Source organism: Rhinatrema bivittatum, chromosome 3, assembly GCF_901001135.1.
Source record: "Rhinatrema bivittatum chromosome 3, aRhiBiv1.1, whole genome shotgun sequence".
NCBI classification, from domain to species: Eukaryota; Metazoa; Chordata; class Amphibia; order Gymnophiona; family Rhinatrematidae; genus Rhinatrema; species Rhinatrema bivittatum.
Window position 1 is genome coordinate 331539483 of NC_042617.1, and position 24161 is coordinate 331563643.

The 24161-nt window shown below is 43.5% G+C and overlaps 1 protein-coding gene across 4 annotated transcripts in view; it reads left to right on the top strand.

Annotated features, from left to right (window-relative positions):
• Positions 1-24161, top strand: part of BVES (blood vessel epicardial substance) — a 146096-nt gene that overhangs the window by 102253 nt on the left and 19682 nt on the right. Inside the window, exons 6-10 of one of the 4 annotated variants that reach the window (XM_029595348.1) lie at positions 4621-4633; positions 10089-10334; positions 11227-11351; positions 11923-12110; positions 14538-14646. In XM_029595348.1, the coding sequence (XP_029451208.1) occupies positions 4621-4633; positions 10089-10334; positions 11227-11351; positions 11923-12110; positions 14538-14646 (681 nt within the window). The other 3 variants (XM_029595341.1, XM_029595342.1, XM_029595339.1) reach the window with 3 other exon arrangements.

Consider the following 24161-nt stretch of genomic DNA (forward strand, 5'->3'; position numbering starts at 1 on the left):
ATAGAGGTTGTGAGCACTAGTTCTGCACCATCTCCATCCCTGGCCAGCCCAGAGAACGGGGGGGGCCTGACCCAGAAAATGAAACCAGGTCCTCCGCACATCAGTACCCAGCAGTGGCCATCGAGTCACTGGTTCCAGCCATATCAAGAGGTTTTTCTTTGTAAAAGGCCACAGCACTGGACGAGAGGCCGCGAGACACACAGCAGGAAAAGAAACCAAATCACGCCTTAAAATTCAATGGCTTCTCTTCTGAGTACCCAAAAAGCAGGCTAAAGTGTAAAATACCCAATTAAATTTTTAGTAATAATCAACACAACCCCTCCACCCAGCTATCACAGGGGGTGTTTTTAGCCCATTTTGGATCGGTTCGCTCTTCATACCTAAGTATCATTCCCCTACAAATTTACCATCCGGCTCTTTCAGTGCAAGATTAAAGCCGCATGTTGTTCTTGGATTCTGTTTCCTGTGAGGATCAGAGAAGCGCAGCATTAAAGCATTGTGCAGGAAACAGACTCAGCCTTCTCGCTGAGGGAGAGGCATCCCCGGCCTGTCTCCCCTAAACTCTGGCCTCAGCAGATCTTCCTGCCGAGGATTCTCCATGCGGTAAATCTGATGTCAAGTAAACCTTGCTTTTATTAATGAAGGAGAACCGCCAGTCCCTTCAGGCTGCAAATCACCGGTGTAGCAGAAAACAGATGCAATACAGTTTCGTGGCAAAACAGTTGCCTGTTCTTCAGTATTAAGAACATAAGAACATAAGAAAATGCCATACTGGGTCAGACCAAGGGTCCATCAAGCCCAGCATCCTGTTTCCAACAGTGGCCAATCCAGACCATAAGAACCTGGCAAGTACCCAAAAACTAAGTCTATTCCATGTAACCATTGCTAATGGCAGTGGCTATTCTCTAAGTGAACTTAATAGCAGGTAATGGACTTCTCCTCCAAGAACTTATCCAATCCTTTTTTAAACACAGCTATACTAACTGCACGAACCACATTCTCTGGCAACAAATTCCAGAGTTTAATTGTGCGTTGAGTAAAAAAGAATTTTCTCCGATTAGTTTTAAATGTGCCCCATGCTAACTTCATGGAGTGTCCCCTAGTCCTTCTACTATCCGAAAGAGTAAATAACCGATTCACATCTACCCGTTCTAGACCTCTCATGATTTTAAACACCTCTATCATATCCCCCCTCAGTCGTCTCTTCTCCAAGCTGAAAAGTCCTAACCTCTTTAGTCTTTCCTCATAGGGGAGTTGTTCCATTCCCCTTATCATTTTGGTAGCCCTTCTCTGTACCTTCTCCATCGCAATTATATCTTTTTTGAGATGCGGCGACCAGAATTGTACACAGTATTCAAGGTGCGGTCTCACCATGGAGCGATACAGAGGCATTATGACATTTTCCGTTTTATTCATCATTCCTTTTCTAATAATTCCCAACATTCTGTTTGCTTTTTTGACTGCCGCAGCACACTGAACCGACGATTTCAATGTGTTATCCACTATGACACCTAGATCTCTTTCTTGGGTTGTAGCACCTAATATGGAACCCAACATCGTGTAATTATAGCATGGGTTATTTTTCCCTATATGCATCACCTTGCACTTATCCACATTAAATTTCATCTGCCATTTGGATGCCCAATTTTCCAGTCTCACAAGGTCTTCCTGCAATTTATCACAATCTGCTTGTGATTTAACTACTCTGCACAATTTTGTGTCATCTGCAAATTTGATTATCTCACTCGTCGTATTTCTTTCCAGATCATTTATAAATATATTGAACTGAAGACAAAAGTGTTCTCAGTCTGCAGGTTTCTCCTTGAACGAAACACTAAAGTAAGTATTGTTTGTGTAATGTTAAAGCCTACCTGCATTTTAACAAGCATTTCCAGTAGTGTTGCCAGCCAGCTCCAGATTTTCAGGACAGGTGGATCCAATCCTGGTTTTACCCCATTGCATGCTGGGACTTGTTCTGATTTCCCTATTGCATTCCCTAAGGAAAGCAAGACTATAAGTACCTGCATGCAAAGGAGTAAAACCAGGACTGGATCAACCTGTGCTAAAAATCTAGAGCCCATTTGCAACCCTAATTTCCAGGGGCTTTTATCCCTTCACTTGGAAAAAAAAAAAGAAAGATTTCACTCAGAAGAAGGCAGCGGTTTATGTTTTTATGCTAGGAACCTTGATTTTGGCAGCCATAACAGAAAAGATTAATCCTGATTCATGATCCAGGCAGATATTTCAAAAAGCTTGAATATTCATTACATTTTGAAATAGAAAACAAATACACACACACATATATATATATATATACTTCCAGCAGGGGCTGGGGGATGCTACAGAGGCAGCAATCACAGGCTCCCACCCCCAAGGAGGGAGTCTCAGCCATCACACAACCGCGACACCTAGTGGTCAGAGTGATAGCGGGCACATGCTGGGGTTTCAGAGGCTGGCAGCAGTCTGGGTGGACCCCAGCCAAGGATTATCAATTATAAACGGAGAGTGGGGACAAAAGGTTAGAAAAGGTTAGAAATGATGCTTCAGAGCCAGATGCCTGGCTCTGAAGCATCAAGCTAGGGTGAGAGAACATAGTAGAAATTTCATCTTTTTGAGACTCTCCTCACCAAGGTGTACTGTGCTGTCCGTACATCTCACTCTACATGCGAAACTGGCCCCTATACCAACACCTCACCTCGACCTATTAGGTGGCCATCCTATAAAGATATACATACATCCCTACTGTCAGGCCGATACAGTACAGTGCGCTCCAGTGGAGCACACTGTTAACCCGTGTTTGGACGCACGTTTTTGACGAGCTAGTTTTACCCCTTATTCAGTAAGTTTTACCCCTTATTCAGTAAGCGCCTCTTTTTACCGCGGGCCCTCATTTGAATACTAAATCGCACACACAGGAGAGCGGGCGCTTACCCGCTCTCCCGCGACTTTTACTATATCGGCCTGTGTGAGGGCCTTGTAGAGAGTCTCTCTCTCTCTCTTTCTCTCACTCCCTATTTTGTGCATGTTGGGCAGTAAGGTGAACTGCCCTAGTTGTACTTTGCACCCATTGCAAATCTTAAATTCTTAGGATTGTGGCTGTTTTATTGTAGTCACCATGCTCTCTGCCTTTCTGGAGAGAGGATTCATAAAAGAAGACATTGATGTTTGTTTTATGACACGATTGACTGGGCCTGATGTTTCATTTATGTATTTGTTTCTGTTAAATGGTCTTTGTTTACTTTTTACCTGATATTGTGTATTTATAAACTGCAATCGATATAAAATAAATGAATGGAGATTATTACGCCGGTCAATCCAAGTCCACTGTCGGGCTGCCACCTGCTGTTCCACTGAAGACAAAAGTGTTCTCAGACTGCAGGTTTCTCCTTGAACGAAACGCTAAAGGAAGTATTTAACGTTTGCAATCTGCATTATTACAGTGTTGGAATCGTCTGCATTTCTTTTTATGTTTATTTTATTCTATAATTTTTTTTTATATTTAAGCGATTACGAAATTTGTTAAAATAAATCGCTCAAACTATTTTTCACTATAAGTGGGAAGCCCGGGATCAAACTCCCCCTGCCTCGGCCGCCGCTTGGCACAGACGTGGGAATCAGCAGCCCTAGAAGGAAAGAAGAGGGCGAGGAGCTTCCAGCACGTCGGAAGCAGACCGCGAGCGTTGCCTTAACGCGCTTCAGATCCGCGCTCCTCTTCCCCCCAGCCCTCGGGCGTTGCCTTAACGCGCTTCAGAATCGCGCCACTTCCCGTTCTCGGGACCTCCGCCCTCCCCGATCCCTCGCGAGCCGGGATGGGGCGAGGGCGTGGTTCTTTCGCTTCCTGGCACCGCCTCCCCCCGGCCCCACCCCGCCTGGGCGGGTGGAGAAGCGCGTGCCCTGGACCGCCGGGGGCGCGCGTCCTTCCCCCCCTCTGTTTTGGTCGCGGCGGCGGCTGCTGAGGGAGCGGAGCTGGGTACGGGTGTTCCGGACGCGTCACCCTCTCCTGGGTAACCGAGGTAAGGGGAGGCACTGGATCCCGCCCAGGTCCGATCGGCTTTTCTTTGGGTCCCAGGAAAGTAGAGAGCGGCCGGGGGACAGCGCTGAGCCCGGACTCCCCCCCCCCCCCCCTCCCGTGCAGGAGCGAGACCGGCGGGTGGGTGCAAAGCCCGAGTGGCCTGGGGCCATCGCAGCGCCACCCCTTGTACCGGAGAGACTGCAGGGGCTGCACGGAAAGTAAGCGGGAGCTGAAATCTGTGGGGTGGGTGGCCCGGAGCCTCTCCCGGTCACTGCTACCCATTGCCTTTCAGGGACTTGTGAAGGGCCCCGCCACTCCCTCTCCCTCTCGAATTTGTTGCTTTGGGACTGAATGTTCGTAAGGGTTTGCACGCTTAATACTGGGTTTGAAGCAGGCAAATGGGCGTTGGGACATTGCCGCTTTTACCCGCCTAACTCCTTTTGAAAATGACCCCGTGGTGCGTGGGTCACTCCGCGTGCCCACGCTGCATTTGCAGGAGAGTTGAGCGATTTCGTTTCCTTGGGATGTACTTTCGGGAGCCTCAGCCCAAAGCGGACCCTGCTAACTTCAGCCCCAGATCCCATTCAATAACAGTGATGTCCGCCTAGGGACGCGGTGGTGGTCGATCCTTTGCTCGTCTCCCGCCGGTGCGCAATATGCGCAGTGCCGCCTGGAACGTTGCCAGCTGCGGTGCGGGTGAAAATAGCGCGCACTCACACCTACCGCGAAAAGCCCCGCGTGCGTTTTGTCACTGGCCGCGAGGTTCTACGCGCACACCTGCCCGCGCTTTCGATGCCCGCCCCTCCCCCCTTAGGCTAGTGCAGTTTGATGCCTGTCGGGTCAGTAAAACAAAACAAAACGTGCTCCATACGGTTCCATTAGTGCAATGCTGGTATCTCGTGTGCTATTCCTGGTCGGTAGTAGATGATGGCAGAGAGAAGACCGATTGGCCCATGCAGTCAGGTCAGCCTTTCTGAAGTTGACCAGTTGAGGTTTTGTGTGTATGCTTGTAGCAGATTGCAATCTGTTAATCCATATCTGTGTATGCATTTGAAAGGCCTAGGGGTAAAAACATCAAATCCCCCACCTCAAGTCAGCTGTATGCAGGTGAGTAGCGTTTGAGGCGTCCATGGGGCTATGAGTTAGATGCAGGCGTGTGCCTTTGCAAATGGGCGCGCAGACGTCAAGGCGTCCGATCTTTGAGCTCTTGTACGCTGTGGGTGCTTTGTGATCGTAAATTGCCTGGTGCCGGCAGATTTTCCAGCACTTGGGCACTAGACTGCCGTTTTGCCCTGTTCTAATGTCTGGCTTGTTCAGTAATGTTGTAACGTGTGTAAAATTCCGTTTACAAACCTTTTCTGGATTTATGCCTTAGTCCAGAGAGCTTTCTGTGTTCCCCCCCCTTTTTTTTTATTGCTGCTCTCTGGAGGCTGGCAAGGTTCACGGTGAGAACTTGACTGTGTGCATCAGGATTCAGACCTGCTCCGTTTCCTTATTAAAAATCAGTGACTGTATAGATAAAATTGCGTGCAGCACTCAGGATGGTTCCTTTTTGGAGCCGATATCAAGACAACAAACAGCAGCAGCCACTGGCTTCTTGTTTCCTGGTCATACATGCTGCTGTAAAAATAAATAAATAAATAAATACATAAAAATAAAACACATCCAGAGATTTAGAATCTTGTTTTATTCTGCAATAACCAAACATATACTGAAAAAAAAATTACAATTTTATTCCCAAAGCAAGTATAACATTAGGGCAGAAGTAGATGCAAAGCATTTCAGGTTTCCTCCCTTAAAACGAAGCAGCCAGGCATGCGCAGAACAACGGTGCAGTATGTGAGTTTTAACTGCAAATTATGCCAAACTGCAATAAACCTTTTATTTTCCTAACCCAAACTTTCAAAATGCTTGCCTCCTTTTTACAGACCAGCAAAACTAAAGTCAAAGGCTACCGATATCAGGAGAGAGGCATTTTTTAAAATCTGAGAGTCTTGCAGTACGTCGTAGTCTAATTCTTAGTAGCAACTGTGTACGTGACTTAATGTTTTTACCCAGCTGAAAAAGGTTTCCTTCACCCAAGGTATTCACTCTAATTCTTACTTTCTTGCAATTAACCATATCACAGCCAAGAAAGATGTTGTAGACGAGTTTTTGAGTCCATGTGGGTTCCAGCTTCCACACTGATTTTTTTTACATCCTAAAAAAAAAGGGCCTGTTTTGAAAGCGTCTTCCTCATTCCGGTACCCATCTTGGGGATTTAAGGTCATCCAGGGTTCTCTTTCTTGATGCGGGGAGAGAACTCTTTTTTGTAAATCGCGATGGTCGCCTTTTTCACTTTCACGGCTCAGAAGCGCAGAACCAGATTTTACTGGACCAGCGGGTTCTCCGTTTATTCCCAGTGGAGGGTGGCAGGGGTATGGAAACGACTTTCCCCAGGCCGGGGCTGGAAAGCGTCCACGCGGGGGATATCCTGCCGACCGGACAGAGCACGCTCTTTGCCCCTCTGCTTAATGAAATGTCTTCCAGTTACTTGTACATATTTCATTAGTCGCCTGATTTTTGCACAGACTCTGAGTGATGTGCATATTAAGATCAGATAATACAGGATTGAAGAACAAATATATTGAAAATACAAAAAGCATAAGACCGAAACACACAGAAACATTGTAATGAGGAATTCAGGTATCCTCAAGTCCTGAAAAGAAAGTAGAACCTGCAATTACTTTGCCTCATTGAAAGCAGCATTTAAAAAAAAAAAAAAAAAAGTTTTGCATTTATTTTTCTGACGTGGAGTTAATCCTCTACCATTCTCATTTCTTTGGCCACAGGGCAGGTGCCAAGTAGAAAAAGACAAGCAGGAGCAGTTAGTAGAGCGACCTGTGAAGCACACAGACCCCCTTCTGCGTTTGTATATAAACCAGCCGTCTGTAAGAGATTATAGATTCTCCTGTGTACCACAGATCCAGTCTCGAATGAGACAGAGTGAGGGCATATTGCCCATCCACACAACTGTTCAGCTCTACAATCCCTATCACGCCCGCGGCGATGCCCTCTGCTTGTCCCGTCCTCGCCTGCACCACATCTGCGGGGGGAGGCTGTTCCGTGCCTGCACGCCCCTCTCCGTAAAGAAATATTTCCTTGGCTTACTGCTGTCCACCCCTTTCACCCTCATCCTGCGATGTGCCCACTGAAAGAGGCCACCCTCCCGGGCACCGATACCTTAAAAACCAGCCAAAAAAGTTCATCCAGTGCCGGCAAGACAAGAACTGTGCTTTACTAGGCCCCCCCACAATCAGGGTCACGGTATATATATATATATATTTTTTTTTTTTTAAATTTATTTTTTTTTTTTTTGCAAATGCTGCAGCCAAGCAAATAGTTTTTCTCCATGCCTGCAAAAAAAAAAAAGAATGTGGGGATGGCCTAGCCGTGCCAAAATCGCTGCCTGCACAACCGCCATCGCCGGTTGTTTTTCTGATAATTTAGGACGTAAGGACCCCAGCAAATAAAGGGCAAGAGAGTGCAGCAGGGAAGATTTGGGGACTCACCCTTAGAAAGCCCTTCCTGACTGTGAGGGGTCCCGGGGTGGTGATGGTGACAGGTTCTCCCCCCACAAAAGGTTGTCAAGAGCAGGTTAGCTAAACGTTGTTCTGGGTAACTTGTGAACGAGGGATCCTGCCTAGGGGGGTGGGTTGGGAGATGGCGGGGGCAGTCTAGAAGATCTCGTGTCTCTGTCCACCTCTGTCTTTCTATCTCTGCTTATAAAATAAGTTCTGGTCCCACCGAAAATTCTGCTCTGTCACTTGAACGTGTAAATTGATAAAAAGGATCCAAGCTCGTTTTTTTTTTGCTTGGTTTTTTTTAATCTATATCTGTGGCCTGTTTTGCGCATGGGATATTTTTTTCCATTAAAGGTTTTCAAGTGCTAAAAGTACATATCATGAAATACTTTATTCCCACCCTGTGTAAGCGCTCTGCTGCTGCTCTCCAGAGGGGGATACGTTTCAGTTTATAATAAACTTATCCTGGGTTTTTGACTCTTCTGTGACACTGTAAATGGAAAGGTGACGTGGACGGTCCAAACAGCACCATAGAACGAGGGAATTCACATTCTATCCTCCCATCGTGTCATTGGGCTCGTTTGGCTTGCGTGCCAGTAGCCACACATTGATCCTGGGGAACCAAAGATTCTTTGCAGGTAGTGAGGCTTTTTACCAGGCCAGCAGAGATTTAACTTTTTGTAATATTTTCTGACTGTAAAGTTGTCTGAGATCTTTTCTTTTTTTTTTCTCTGAAATTTGGGCTACTAATTTGACTTGGCAGAGCCAGGAAGCTCCAGCACTTCCAAAGACAGCTTTTTGTGGGTCAAGGAGAAGAGAAGCCTTTCTGGGCCTGGGAAGGCAAGTGCATGGCAGCACCTCCTCACCCACAGCCTTCGGTTCTTCCCAGACCAAGGCGGCTGTCAGAGCCCCGCTGTCCGGAGGAGTGCGCGCACCAACTTAAAATGCAGCTGATCTCACTGTGCCTGGCAAGGGGAATGATTTATTCCCACCCACCCAGGGGTGGAAAGACATTTAGAGAAAACAGGTGCCAAACAAAACATTTTAGAAGCCAGGGAACATTTTTTTTCCTTTGATTTTTTTTTTGTTTTAGTTTTTTTAATAATTAATTTGCTTTTTTTTCCCTTTCTTTTTATTTCCCTTTTCTGATTATTAGATACCCAGGTGACCTGGCTCCCTGGATTTTTTTCACTCTGTTACCTATGGTATATTGAAGCACAGATGATGTTGGCAGAAAAGGACCATCTGGTCCTACTACTCTGCCCATTTGTAGCTGCCACAGTCTTATTCAACCTGTGGTCTCCCTCCCTCCCTCTGCCACTATCTTCCCTTCATTGGCAGGTTTAGGGTTCTCTTTGCCCCTGTGGGATGCATGAAACTGTTTAGGATTTTTTGCACCAGCAGCTTTCTTCTTTCTTGGGGGTTTCCATCTGTATCAGAAGCAGTTTGTACAGATGCTGTATTACCATGAGCCTTAATTTACAGTGATCCTGTGCTTTTTTTCCCACATTTTTTTCTAACCCCTTAATCCGTCCTCTCCAGTAACTGTCCTTGATCGGGGGCCACAGACCTGCATCTCTCTCTGGAGCCTGGTACACCATCATCCAGAGTTTGGCCTGTGAGTGGCGCCAGTGTACGATGATCAATATTCCCCAACCCCCCCCGGAGGCTACGATCAGTCGTCAGGGCCTCCAGAGTTCAGATGTGTGTGTGTGTGTGTGTGACAGAGAGATAAATGTGTGTGTTTTGACCTTTGACGCATCACTTGTTTTGCTCCGAAGATCTGATATTGGTTACAGCGTATATTTCCCCTTTGCAAGATTTATTTAAAGCAAAGCTTGGATGGCCCCTGGGGGGGGGCCTTGCATTTGTTTGATTTCACTGGCCATCAGGCAAGCCAAACGTTGTTACCTTGATCGTTTTGGTTGCGTCAAAGAATCTTTCACATGAGGAGTTCATAGCGGGTTCTGGCAAACCCGCATTTTTTATTTATTTATTTATTTTTGTGCCTGGCTTTCCTCCTGCTCCTTGGGAGCTTGGGTTTCTAATAGTCGATGGGGGGCCCGGGAGCCTTCATTCACATCTTGTGGGCGTGGGGAGGAGGCGGTTTCCCTTTCATTGCAGCGGCTGTCCCGGGCCAGGGCCACACAAACCATAACTCCCTCCAAAACCCCAGGCCAAAGTGGACTCTTAACTGGGCGCTAGGTGTCACCCTGGAGCGATGGCCGAGATTCCTCTTCCCTCCGCTGAGTGCTGCCTTCCTAGACCTGGCCAGCCCAGCAATCCAGGTCTCCTGCACAGCAGTACCTGGCACTTGCCCCCCAGGCTGGCCGTTTTTAGTTTTTTATGATGGTTTATTTAAAAAATAAAAAGTGATAAACCTGTGCTCCTTTAACCCATCAGAGCGCTGTGCATTCGTGGTCGTGAAGGTGCGACTGTGATCGTGGCTTCCCCGTCACCCTCCCCGGTTTCTTGCACTGGGTTTCTCCTCTGCTTTTTTGTGTTTCCTGCAGGTGTCTTCGAGATGAACCGCTCTCTGGGGCTCCAGCTGAGCACCCTGCTGCCCTTCCACTCCACGCCGCCGGCATCCGGAAATGACGCCACCGCGCCGTACAACGAGACCGCGGTGGTCTGCGAGCACTGGCGAGAGATCCATCATCTGGTGTTTCATCTGGCAAACATTTGCTTTGCCGTTGGCCTGGTCATCCCCACCACACTGAGCCTTCATATGATTCTGCTCCGAGCCATGCTCTGTCTAGGTAGGGCCCGGGCAACAGGGGGGAGGGGAACCGGCTTTACTGATGGGCTTCAGTCTTCACAGAGCGGGGGTTTTTAATCTTGTGTTTTTTTCCGTTTTCCTGGTGCCTGTCGTTTGGGAAAGCCAGGACATGCTCAGCGTCAACCTAGGGATTGTTTAAGAGCACCCGGAGCTCGGTTCTCGGAACTAAAAGCCGAGCTTCGGCCCTGCGTCCCTTCCTTCCAGTTCCGGGCGTTTTGCGTTGGTTTCCATGCCCTCTAAAACCAGTGGTGTCGTCCACGTAAAACAGTGGGATCTCTTTATGGGGAAGGGGGGGGGCAGGGAGGAGAGATGTGGATCTAGCATTAGGTGGTGATCTGTTTCCTTTTAGATTTTTAAAACCATGGCGAGGGTAAAAAGCCAGATTTTTTTTTTTTTTTTAATATATATTGCCCTGACATTTGTCTCTTTGGGGCTTACAGTGGCTGGGACACCCTCTCCCCGGAGGTCGTGAGCACTGCCTCTACAGCAGAAAAATGAATTTTGAGAGAGATATCTGCAAGCTTATATCACTTTGCTTCTAAAGTTGCCTTTTAGGCTCCTTCTTGGGCATTTCCTCCTGAGCACAGGGTTTACGACACCTAAAGGAATGCAAAGTACTTCAAGTTTTATGTTACTGCAGCTTATTGCTTATGTATGGAAATAGAATATAGTAGGTACCCAATTTATCACAGGAGAAGAAGACAATTGACAGGAAAAAGAGAAGCTTACTTCTGATCACAATAAGAGTTCCCGGTAGAATTCTATATTGGATAATTATTTTCCTGGGTTACTGATTTTTTTTTTTTTGAGTTCCTGTGTGCGAAGCTTACTTTTAAAACACCACTAAATGTTCTTCTCTTTTTCCCCAATAGGATGCACTTTTTTTATCATATGGACAACCCTCTTCCGCTGCGCGCTGGATATAATGATCTGGAATACAGTGTTCCTCGCTGTCAACTTGATGCATTTTGTGTACTTGGTGTACAAGAGAAGACCGGTGGGTTGCGGTCTGTAGCTTGTGTGTGCCCTGAAGGAGCAGATAGCAGTGCAGCCCAACGAGGTTCTGGTCAGGAGGGATGACGTGGGATAAGAGTCTGGTCAGGAGAAGGGAGAGGGTGGGGTACAGTGCAAGGAGCTTTTGGCTGCAGGGGGCAAGGATACAGGGCACCGAGGCACTTGCCACGTGGAGGGCAAGAGAAGGTAGGGATTTGGGTCGTATGGTGGGTGCTGGGTTCTGGGATAGGCCTAGGCCCAATTTTGGATATATATATATTTTTTTTTATAAAATGTACACAAAATTGTTCATGTGTATTTGATGGCTGTTTTTAGTTTGTACCATTCACACAAACCGAAAATAGCCTCATTTGTTGCGTTTTGTACTTTTCATGCCAAACAAATGCACATCCCTAGGAGAAGGCGGGGTACTGTCCCGTCGGAGGGAAGGTATGGGCAGACTATTGTCCAATAAGGCTCTGGCCTTGAGGAGAGAGAGAGAGAAGGCACAATGAGGCGCTAGCTGCAGGGATCTGCTTAGTTTTCTTTATAACTGATGTTTGGCCTGTTTTCAGATCAAGATAGAGAAGGAGCTGAAAGGCGTCTATAAAAGGATGTTTGAGCCTCTCCACGTGCCTCCAGAAACCTTCCAGAGACTGACGGGACAATTCTGTAGCATCCAGAGCTTGAAAAAGGGCCAGATCTATGCTGCCGAGGACAAAACCTCTGTTGACGATCGCCTGAGTATCCTCTTAAAAGGAAAGTATGTTTGAATAAAAGCCAAATGTTGACTCTCTTTTTTCAGTGGATTAGACAAAGCCCCTGGTTTCCTATGGCAGGTTTCTCAGGATTTTGCAGCAAGAGTTAGTAAATTCTGTGGCAGATGTTTCAAACTTTTGTAGCAATTATGTGGCAAATTTGCATAATTTTGCAAAGAGATTTCACACCTCTGACTATACAAAATAAATTTCTTTATTGGAAAATATTCACATTGTTTTTAAACAATATTTTATATTGTGTGTATTGCTTTTAAACAATATACAAAGTAGAAAAATCAACAATTTATCAAGTTAAGACAAACTTTTAATGTGAAATGTCACTTTTATTTTGAGTTGAAATAGTGCAACCATTCTTTTTATATTTTCTTGAGAAAATCCTTATCTTTCCAAGTATATGAATTTCTGTATGCTATACATGCCTCGGAATCAGCAGTTTGTCATATGGTTTATACAGAAATATAAATGCACATATAGGGGTAGATTTTAAAAGAAGCGCGATCAGCCTACTTTTGCTTGCGCATCAGACTCAAGCAAAAGTATGCTGGATTTTAGTAGATACGCGCGGAGCCGCGCGTATCCACTAAAATCCTGGATCGGCGCGCGCAAGGCTATCGATTTTGTATAGCCTGCGCGCGCCGAGCCGCGCTGCCTCCCCCCGTTCCCTCCCTCGGAGGGAACTTTCCTTTGCCCTCCCCTCACCTTACCCTCCCTTCCCCTACCTAACCCACCCACCCGGCCCTGTCTACACCCCCCCCTTACCTTTGTCGGGGGATTTACGCCTCCCGGAGGGAGACGTAAATCCCCGCGCGCCAGCGGGCCTGCTGCGCGCCGGGCCGCGACCTGGGGGCGGGTATGGAGGGCGCGGCCACGCCCCCGGGCCGTAGCCACGCCCCGTACCCGCCCCCAAAACGCTGCCGACACGCCCCCGCAACGCCGCGCGCTCCGGCCCCGCCCCCCGACACGCCCCCCTCCGAGAACCCCGGGACGTACGCGAGTCCCGGGGTCTGCGCGCGCCGGTAGGCCTATGTAAAATAGGCTTACCGGCGCGCAGGGCCCTGCTCGCCTAAATCCGCCCGGTTTTGGGCGGATTTAGGCGAGCAGGGCGCTGAAAATCCGCCCCATATTGAGCACCATGGTGACAGACACAAAAGGAGTTGAATTAGCATAAATTGGAAACTTGTCAGACATCAAGGCTTCTATGAATTGAAATTAATGCCCTCTCTGCCAACAGTGGGACACCAGCAGTTGCAGATATCCAAAAACATATCCAGATCTTTGTAAATGGTGTATGGTTGGCCACATTTGCAGAAATTATATAAAAATCATCTTTAGTTTGATAAGGATTTAAGATAGCTTTGAGAGATCAAACTTTCTGTCCATGCCAACTTCACACCCCATTCACTTTCAGGGCAGGAGGAAGTGCGGTAGGGGGAACAACAGAAGGAGAGGGTTCTCTGCAGGCTGTTTTTTTGAAGGGAGTAGCAAGAGCAGAGACTGAAGGCAGCCAGGCACCCTGCAGCTTTCTTCAAAAGATTAAATTAAGAGGTGTGAAAGCTTTCAGGAATGTTGATTCTGTGGCAGGTTGTGAAATATGCTTCTACAGGCTAATTATGTGGCTTCTCCCATAGCTGTACAATCTTCGGAGGCTAGGGGCACTGCCTATAGAGTAATATGATACGCGTCCATAGTACAGAATGTTTGACAAATGTTTTTCTGTAACAAGATAATTGGTGTACAGATTCCAGTGGAATACTCTTAATGTGAGACTTTTGTCACGTGGTTCCACTTAGGTTTCACACACAACATCTGACAGAACCTAAACAAAACAGTAGAATTTGTATTTGTTCAGTGCCTTTCATCTAAATAACATCCTAGAATGCTTTCAAGTCTGAGAAATGTGCACACCTTTGAAATGTGCTCGGCCTTTGGGTGAGTTGGCTGCACACATGATTGCAGGCTAGGGAATATGGGTATTAATTGCTAGTTGCAGTGGAGTATATTGAGGTATCCAGAGGTAAAGACACTTACCCTCACTGACATGGAGAGCGAGTGGTAAAGGAGATGTGTCCCAGGAGCGCTCCTCCCTCGCCTTCCAGCAGGTGGAATCCAGGCTGTCAAATTGCCTGTAGCAACAAAATATCCCTGTAGTTCTCAGAAGAGCCAGGTTTGCTTTTGAAACTCAGGCCATGTTGTTCTGGAGCTAACAGAGGACCCAAATGATTGCAGCGGTCACTCTTTGTCCCAGAGAGGTATGACATGGGGGCTGCACTCTAGGTATGACCCACCCAGTCCTCACCACTCAAGTGTGTCCAAGCACACTCCAGCGCTGCTTTTGCAATAGAGTTGCACAACTGATGAGCTAGGGGTTTTGTTTTTTTTTTGTAACACATATATAATTTTTTTGTTATTAGAATGAAAGTCTCCTATCGAGGGCATTTCCTGCATAATATTTACCCCAATGCTTACGTAGATTCTCCGGAATTCCGATCAACCCAGATGAACCGTGGGGAGAAATTCCAGGTGAGCTGTTCTCTTGTATAAGAGTGCATGTCGTAAAATCAGATACCGGGCAGCCGGTATGACCGGCTGGTTGGGCGAACATGTCAAATTCTCCCATCCTGCGAGGATCCATGGAAGAGTAGACTGCATCTCCCATGTTGCTAGGGTGAAAAGCCAGTGGCCTGGCCTGGCCTGCCCGGGAAGGGAGCTGCACAGACGCGAGCTTCTCCCACCTTCCTTTCTACCCACGTCCGTGCTCAATGTTGATCCTCTAAGATGCTAAACCCGACCGAGGATGGACATGTGAAAGAGCACATTGACTATTCAGTATTAACCTCAAAATCTTTGCTGTGTCTCAGCTTTTGTGACACTTCTGCTTGTTTTGGTTGGTTCTGTGGGCCAGTTGGGTGTTTTGAGAGTAATTTTCAAAAGAACCTTAGAGGGGGAAAAAAAAAGTTTAAACATGAAAAATTTTACAAAATTGCTCACCCGATATGTGGGTAAACTTAGGCATTTATGTCATTTCCACACTTAAGCTTACCCAAACGGAGTGGGGTGAATTTTCAAAACGTTATGCCTGTGAAAAGTAGATATATGCATGTAAGTAGCCTCTACTCGTATTCCATATTTTGTAAAAGTCAAAAACCTGCCTATTTTCACTTTCATGCACACACGTAGACGTGTTGGAAAGGGGAGCTCTAGATTGGGTCAGACACTTCTGCACAGACGTTGCCGTTTTAAGTCACTTGCATACATTGCATTTGCCAACTTCATTGCCTATTACACCTGCTAATTATCTGGCGTAAGTGGTGGTAAACGTGCTTATTGGGTAGCACTGACTGGGTGGGAGGTCTGGGCAAATTGGGGGCAGTTCAGGCTGAAGAACCAGGAAGGACTGGGCCAACTGGTGGACAAATTGGCAACTGGCTAATTTCATTTACGTGCGCATGTTTTAGAATTGGCTTTGTCCTACTTTACTTTCACATGTAAAATATATGCGCGTATATTTTTAAAATGGGAAAAGTATGCACTTTCTGTGCATTGATATATGTGGTGTCAGTACATGTATTCAAGCGTAAGCATACATAAGTGCATGTGTTGTAGGGTAGAGAGACGCATATTTTATAAAACGTGTATATCACTTGCCTGGGTCATAAAATGATTGCATATATCTGCTCATGGCCATATACGCAGGTATATACCGCCGGGTGCATTTGTTTGAAAGTTATCCTCCCTGTGTGTACATTTTCAGGAAACATTTGTGTGGCTGATTTAGCAGATACAACTTGTGTGAGGTGCTTTTGGCAGGATCATTCTCAAAGTGGACTTGCACATATATCTGCCAACTTTTTTTTTTTTTTATGCGCGATGTTGCAAAATAACCCCTCTAGACGTGCTGCATCCTCTTGGATTGCCAGCTCTCTCGTTGGTGCCCGTTCTCCTGTGAGGATGTATTACCTCATTCCCCTTACCCCCTGATGCACTGGAGAGAAGGTGACCAGGAGGGCGTGCCCTGCAGTCGCTAAACTCCCAGACACCTTGATCGGGTCTGTGGAAGCACATATCTTACACCCCTCATTGAGAACAGCCAGGCTATTGGTGGCGCAAGCACTGGGTAAAAACAACTCTGTGTGAAACCAAGAAGTGGTCCGGTGCATGCCATGGAAAAATTGACTTATTTAAGCAGGGACAGATAGCTTGATTGTAGCGCCACCCAGTGGCATGTCCTGAGATTAAGAAATAATTAAAACAGGAACCTCGAGCTTTCTCCACTTTTCAGCCTTGTTGACCAAGGGTTACAAAGCTTGATTGAGGTGGGGAATTTGAGCGGTGTTGCAGGTTTTATGCCTGATGCAATTTTCCAGTGCAGGATTAAAATGGAAATTGGGCATTCAGGGTCCAAGGATGGCCACTGAAAGATACGTAAAACGAATAAGTATGCAGAGCCACTAGCAATAGTTGACAAGCGTTACTCTTTAAATATATATTTACAGAGTGCCTGCTGTTCTCCTTATATCACAGAAACATAGACTTATGGCAGCTAAAGGGCCATTTATTTATTTAAAAGTTCTTATATACCGCTTTAGTCCAAGAAAACACAGAGGTAGGCGATCTATGATACCGGCAGGTAAATACAAAAAAATAGATGCCTGGATCTTTTCCAACACTTTATTGATGCAGAGATGTATCAAATAAAATCGCCCGACTCAGGCTGAGTTTCGCAGCCTTACAGCCACTGCCTCAGGGGCTACAAATAGAGCAAACAATCATAAATCAATAAATATTATTAAGATCTCATAAATATTTAAAAAGAATTTTATATAAATGAATAATTATCCTTTATAAACATTGTAAAGATCTAAAATCAAAAATATAAAATCATAATGCTAAAACAGGAAATAAAAGGTGACAGATCCATATGAGGCATACTTAAACAAATTAAAACCAAATATAGTTTACCTCCACTCTTATCAGTAAGCTGTTTCATCCAATCAATTAGTATGCCAGCAGTACAAGACCAACTAGAAAAAAATCAACCATTATTGACAAATCTATACATCATATTGAAAATGAATATAAACATGTGGTGTTATAATTTCTCATATGTTGATTCTGTCATTTGTGTGTGGTAAAATATTTTTACAAAATGATTTGTAATTAGATGTCTCTTGATTATATTAATGCTTGCAGGAATTCTCTATTACATCTGAAACTATTCAAGCACAATATTCCATCTTATAACTATCAAATAGTGTAATTTAATGACAGAATAGGATTCAAAATTATCACTACTGTTTAATCTTTAATTTGGACCTAATTGTTTCTAAGCTGTATCTCATATTTATTCAATATTTCTTATTAAAAAGTTGTACCTTATGTATGATGGTAAAAAACAATCCAGCATGACAGATCACTATCAAACAGTGTAATTTGATAAAAATGAATGACAGAATAGGATTTTATTTAACAAGCTGTACCAGTGAATCACGAACTAAAAGTTATCACTATTATTTAATCTTTAGTTTGAACCTAATTCTTTCTAAGTCGCACCTCACATTTATTCAATATTTTTATTAAAAAGTTGTACCTTATGCATGATGGTAAAAAAACAATGACAGATCGCTAACTCATATTCTATCTAATTTAAGCCGGGTGTAATAAGCCATTTAATAAAATGTTAGTTTTGGTGCAGAAATCTATCAACAAAAACCTAAAAACTATGACTATTACTGAAATAAATCTTAGTTAATTAACTAAAGGGACCGCGGTATATGCTATGTTATCGGAGATCTCAAAGGGATCACACATTCGCTTTTAAATGCGCCGGGAGTTGCTCAATGGACAAATGTTCATACAGTAAAAAATAATTGTATATCCTTTGCTTAGATATTTTTAGTGACACTTCACAACTATACAGTACTTATAAAAATTAAGAGAATTTCTATTTGATTTTACCTTGTACACGAAAATTCCAAATGCAATGCAGCATAGCATACCACCGTCTCTGCTTCTATCTGATTCGAACCGCGTCTGTTCAGCCATTTTTAAACGCCAAATTTTTGGCACCAAAAATATCAACAAAACCTTTAAATATTATTACTAATGCTAAAATAATTCTTAATTAATAAGCCAAATATATTATAGAATTGAATTTAAAGGTATTAAAAAAACTGATCTCAAATAAAACGTAAGCTGTCAATCAAAAGGGGGCATGGTATGTTCTCTACTCTTGGTGATCTCAAACAAGTCTTGTAATGACTTTTAATTGCAATGCTTGTCTACATAAAAAAACAAAGGTTCACATAAAATCTATGATACCATTAACTACAATTCAATAGAAATTCAAAACACTGTTTGATCTTTTTGGTAATCTAAAATACTTAACAGTTGTGTAAATATCCATAGTGATCCACTGGAAATAATATTAGAAAAACTATTGTATGCTTTGCGCACAGGAGTACATACCCCAAATTTTCGAAAAGAAAATCAATTCCTCTGCTTTCATCTTATTCCAACAACGTAATAGTGTATTAATAAATGGCCATAAATCCAACTAAAATAATAAATATTAATATAAATAGATAAAGCCTAACTATTAAAAACAACTGTTAAGTATTTTAGATTACCAAAAAGATCAAATAGTGTTTTGAATTTCTATTAAATTGTAGTTAATGGTATCATAGATTTTGTGAACCTTTGTTTTTTTATGTAGACAAGCATTGCAATTAAAAGTCATTACAAGACTTGTTTAAGATCGCCGAGAGTAGAGAACATACCACACCCCCTTTTTTTTGATTGACAGCTTACGATTGTTTATTTAAGATCAGGTTTTTAATACCTTTGAATTCAATTCAATAATATATTTGGTTTATTAATTAAGAATTGTTATTTTAGCACTAGTAATAATATTTAAAGGTTTTGTTGATATTTTTGGTGCCAAAAATTTGGCGTTTAAAAATGGCTGAACAGACGCGGTTCGAATCAGATAGAAGCAGAGACGGTGGTATGCTATGCTGCATTGCATTTGGAATTTTCGTGTACAAGGTAAAATCAAATAGAAATTCTCTTAATTTTTATAAGTACTGTATAGTTGTGAAGTGTCACTAAAAAGCTAAGCAAAGGATATACAATTATTTTTTACTGTATGAACATTTGTCCATTGAGCAACTCCCGGCGCATTTAAAAGCGAATGTGTGATCCCTTTGAGATCTCCGATAACATAGCATATACCGCGGTCCCTTTAGTTAATTAACTAAGATTTATTTCGGTAATAGTCATAGTTTTTAGGTTTTTGTTAGATTTCTGCACCAAAACTAACATTTTATTAAATGGCTTATTACACACGGCTTAAATTAGATAGAATATGAGTTAGCGATCTGTCATTGTTTTTTACCATCATGCATAAGGTACAACTTTTTAATAAGAAATATTGAATAAATATGAGATACAGCTTAGAAACAATTAGGTTCAAATTAAAGATTAAACAGTAGTGATAATTTTGAATCCTATTCTGTCATTTATTGTCATTAAATTACACTATTTGATAGTTATAAGATGGAATATTGTGCTTGAATAGTTTCAGATGTAATAGAGAATTCCTGCAAGCATTAATATAATCAAGAGCCATCTAATTACAAATCATTTTGTAAAAATATTTTAGCCACACACAAATGATAGAATCAACATATGATAAATTATAACACCACATGTTTATATTCATTTTCAATATGATGTATAGATTTGTCAATGGTTGATTTTTTCTAGTTGGTCTTGTACTGCTGGCATACTAATTGATTGGATGAAACAGCTTACTGATAAGAGTGGAGGTAAACTATATTTGGTTTTAATTTGTTTAAGTATGCCTCATATGGATCTGTCACCTTTTATTTCCTGTTTTAGCATTATGATTTTATATTTTTGATTTTAGATCTTTACAATGTTTATAAAGGATAATTATTCATTTATATAAAATTCTTTTTAAATATTTGAGATCTTAATATTTATTGATTTATGATTGTTTGCTCTATTTGTAGCCCCTGAGGCAGCGGCTGTAAAGCTGCGAAACTCTGCCTGAGTCGGGCGATTTACCGTATTTTTTGCTCCATAAGACGCACCTGACCATAAGACGCACCAAGGATTCAGAGGGGGAAAATAAAAAAAAAAAAAAAAAATTTGTGCTAAACCGGCTCTGCGTCTGGGCGTCTTATGGAGCAAATTAGGGGAGTGCATAGCTTTTTTTTTTTTTCTCCCCATTTTGTTTTCGGGTCTGGGGAGGGCCATTTCGGTCCACTCCCCAGATCAGAAAACTTTTCTTTCTCTGGGAACCCCTCCCCCCCCAAAAAAAAAAAAAATCCCAACCCTTTAACAACCCCCACCCTCCTGACCCACCTCCAAGACCTGCTGACTTAATTTACTACAGCCCCCCACCCTCCCGAGCCCCCCCAAAACCTGCCAAACATCCCTGGTGGTCCAGCGGGGGTCCAGGAGCGGTCTGGGAACGATCTCCTCGGCTTCGGCCGTCGGCTGCCAGTAAACAAAATGGCGCCGACGGCCCTTTGCCCTCCCCATGTCACTGAGACCGAGCAATAGCAGCGGTCGGTCCCAGTGACATAGTGAGGGCAAAGGGCCGACGGCGCCATTTTGATTACTGGCAGCCGACGGGCCTTTGCCCTTACTATGTCACAGGGACTACCGCTGCCATTGGTCGGTCCCAGTGACATAGTGAGGGCAAAGGACTGTCGGTGCCATTTTGATTACTGGCAGCCGACGGCCCAAGCCCAGGAGATCGCTCCCGGACCGCTCCTAGACCACCGCTGGACCACCAGGGACGTTTGGCAGGTCTTGGGGGAGTCAGGAGGGTGGGGGGGGGTTTGTTAGATTTTTAGGTTTTTTTGTTTTTTTTTATATTCGCTCCATAAGACGCACATACATTTTCCCCCCACTTTTGGGGGAAAAAAAGTGCGTCTTATGGAGCGAAAAATACGGTAATTTGATAAGTCTCTGCATCAATAAAGTGTTGGAAAAGATCCAGGCATCTATTTTTTTTATATACCGCTTTATACAATTGGGTAATCTATGTGGCTTACAAATTGGTTACATACATAAATACAAAATAAAATAAAACAAGTTAAGATAAAATAAAAGCAATATACAATAACAGTCTAAAAATTAAAACTTAAATAGATAAGTCAAAATCGCATACAGGCCGATACAGAAAAACGCACGGGAGAGCTGGCGAGCGCAGGCCACTCTCCTGGGCACTCAAGGAGGGTGGCCTATGCAAATTAGGGCCCGCGGTAAAAGGAGGCGCTAGGGACACTAGCGTGTCCCTAGCGCCTCCTTTTTGACAGGAGCGGCGGCTGTCAGCAGGTTTGACAGCTGATGCTCAATTTTGCCAGCGTCTGTTCTCAAACCCGCTGACAGCCACGGGTTCGGAAAACGGATGCCGGCATAGAGTACCCGTTTTCCGACCCATGGGCCAATTTTTACTTTTTTTTTTTTTTTACTTTTGGGGCCTCCGACTTAATATCGCTATGATATTAAGTCGGATGGTTTACAGAAAAGCAGTTTTTTCTGCTTTTCTGTACATTTTCCCGGTGCCGGCCGAAATTAACGCCAGCCTTTGGGCAGGCGTTAATTTCTGAAAGTAAAATGTGCGGCTTGGCTGCACACTTTACTTTCTGTATTGCGTGGGAATAACTAATAGGGCCATCAATATGCATTTTTATGTTGCGGGTGCTTTTAGTTTCAGGGGGGGGGGGGTTGGACGCGCGTTTTCGACGCGCTATTACCCCTTAATGTATAAGGGGTAAAGATAACGCGTCAAACTGTCAGGCAATTACAGTACAGTGTGCTCCGGTGGAGCGCACTGTACTGTAATTGCCTGACAGTTACAATGGAGCAGAAATATATTTTTAAAGCTTTTTTGAAATCTTTAGTATTTGATATGAAAAAATATCACATTACTCAGACACTTATATCACTGCACTGGCTCCCAATAAGATTCAGGATAGAATACAAAAAACTATCCATACTACACAAAATAATATACGAAAAACAAACTGGCTAGGTACATCCATAAAATTACACTCTCCAAACAGAAATCTACGCTCAGCAAACAAAGGTCTATTAAAGACCTCACCTGCTCGCTCCAAACAACTTACCTCAACTTGGATGAGAGCCATATCGCTAGGAAGTTCCCAACTCTGGAACTCCTTCCCAATCGAACTTAGAACACAACAAGATTTAAAAACATTCAAAAAAGAACTAAAAACCTGGATGTTTACCAAAACACCCAATGACTCTCAGCTATTACGTCCCCCTGCTAACCCTATGCAAACATACGGAACCAATGCAAACACGTAATACAACACATAACTGAAACCATTTACTTTAACAGCCGAACCACATTTATGAAGCCTACTATATCTGTTAACCATCACAGGACTCTTTTGGAAACTCTGTTAAACATCGAAACTTTGTAAACCGTTGTGATGGTGAAACCGAACGACGGTATATAAAACTCAATAAATAAATATGAGATGGATGTTTTCAGGCAAAGAATTCCATAAAACTGGACCAGCCACTGAAAATGCTCGCTTAAGAGTCAAGTCTATTCTTGCTGTCTTAATGGTAGGCACTTCTAGGATGCATTTATCCATGGAGCATAATTGTTGAGATGGTTTGAAAAGCCTCAGCATTGAGCACAGCCCGACTGATGATGGTTTGTAGATTAAGTTATGAACGGTGGTAAAAACTTTGTATTGAATACATATGAAACTGATAACCAATGTAAAAATTGTAACGTTGGAGTAATATGATCTTTACGAGGTATATTATATATTAAGCGAGCAGCTGAGTTGAAGGGGCCAAATATTTATAGCAGGATGTCCTAGATGCAATGATTTACAATATTTGAGACCTGATAAAACTAAAGCTTGAACTACAGAACGGAAATCAGAAGGAAAGAGCAATGGTTTGAGTTTCTTTAAGATTTGTAATTTAAAAAAGGATGTTTGACACAGACAGTTTTGAGTCTATGAATACACCTAAATTCCTAGCACAATTGGTTATAGGGATTGTGTGGTCATCAAAAATAAAATTGTCTAGGGGACAGTTTGTGGAGTCTGGAACTGTGGATAAGTAAAGCAATTCTGTTTTTGAAGCATTCAGTTTTAGTCGATTTATGTGATAACCAGATTTTTATTGTGGTTAAGTACAAATGTAGAAGTGATAGTTTTGGACCTTGAATGGGATAATAAATTGTATATCGTCTGCGTAAATTTTGAAATTCAAATCAAGGCCAGTGAGGAGATAACAGAGGAAGAAGATAGATGTTAAAAAGGATAGCAGACAACGCTGAGCCTTGTGGTGTGCCTAAATTGGTATAGTACCAGTTGGAATTGGCATCACTGAGGGAAACTTTGTGGACAGTTAGTCAGAAAGGACTGAAACCATTGAAGGACGGAACCAGATATTCCTATGTGTTCAAGGTTTTAAAGGAGGATTTAATGATTTAACATATCGAATGCATCAGAAATATCTAAAAGTACCAATATATAATCCATGTTAGTGTCTTAAGTATGGTGTCAAAAGATATTAGAAGGGATTCAGTACTGTATGTTGATTTGGGTGTAAGATATCGTTATTGATCCAACCGGTCTGTCCAGTTTCATTTCCTGGCGCAATACTGAGGGCACACTTGCCCTCTGGCTCCGTTTTTGCTCCTTGATACTGTTATGTACGTTTTTAAATTTTTACTGCACACCTTGAAGTATGTTACTGTACTTGGGAAAGAATTCCGCAGATGTTCTGAACGTGCATTCCTTTTCCTGTGTGGCTGATATTTCATGGGCACTGGAGCAGGTTGTGGTGATGTCCTGCATTGTTAAAGCCCGCTCCCTGTCTGTGTATTGCCTCTCATGATGCATTCTTAAAACTGCCTTACCATCGGTCAGTGCTCTCCTCCACCCCACCCCCTCCGATGATGACGACTGCGCGGTGGGGGATTTCGGCACACCTTTATGGGATGGTGT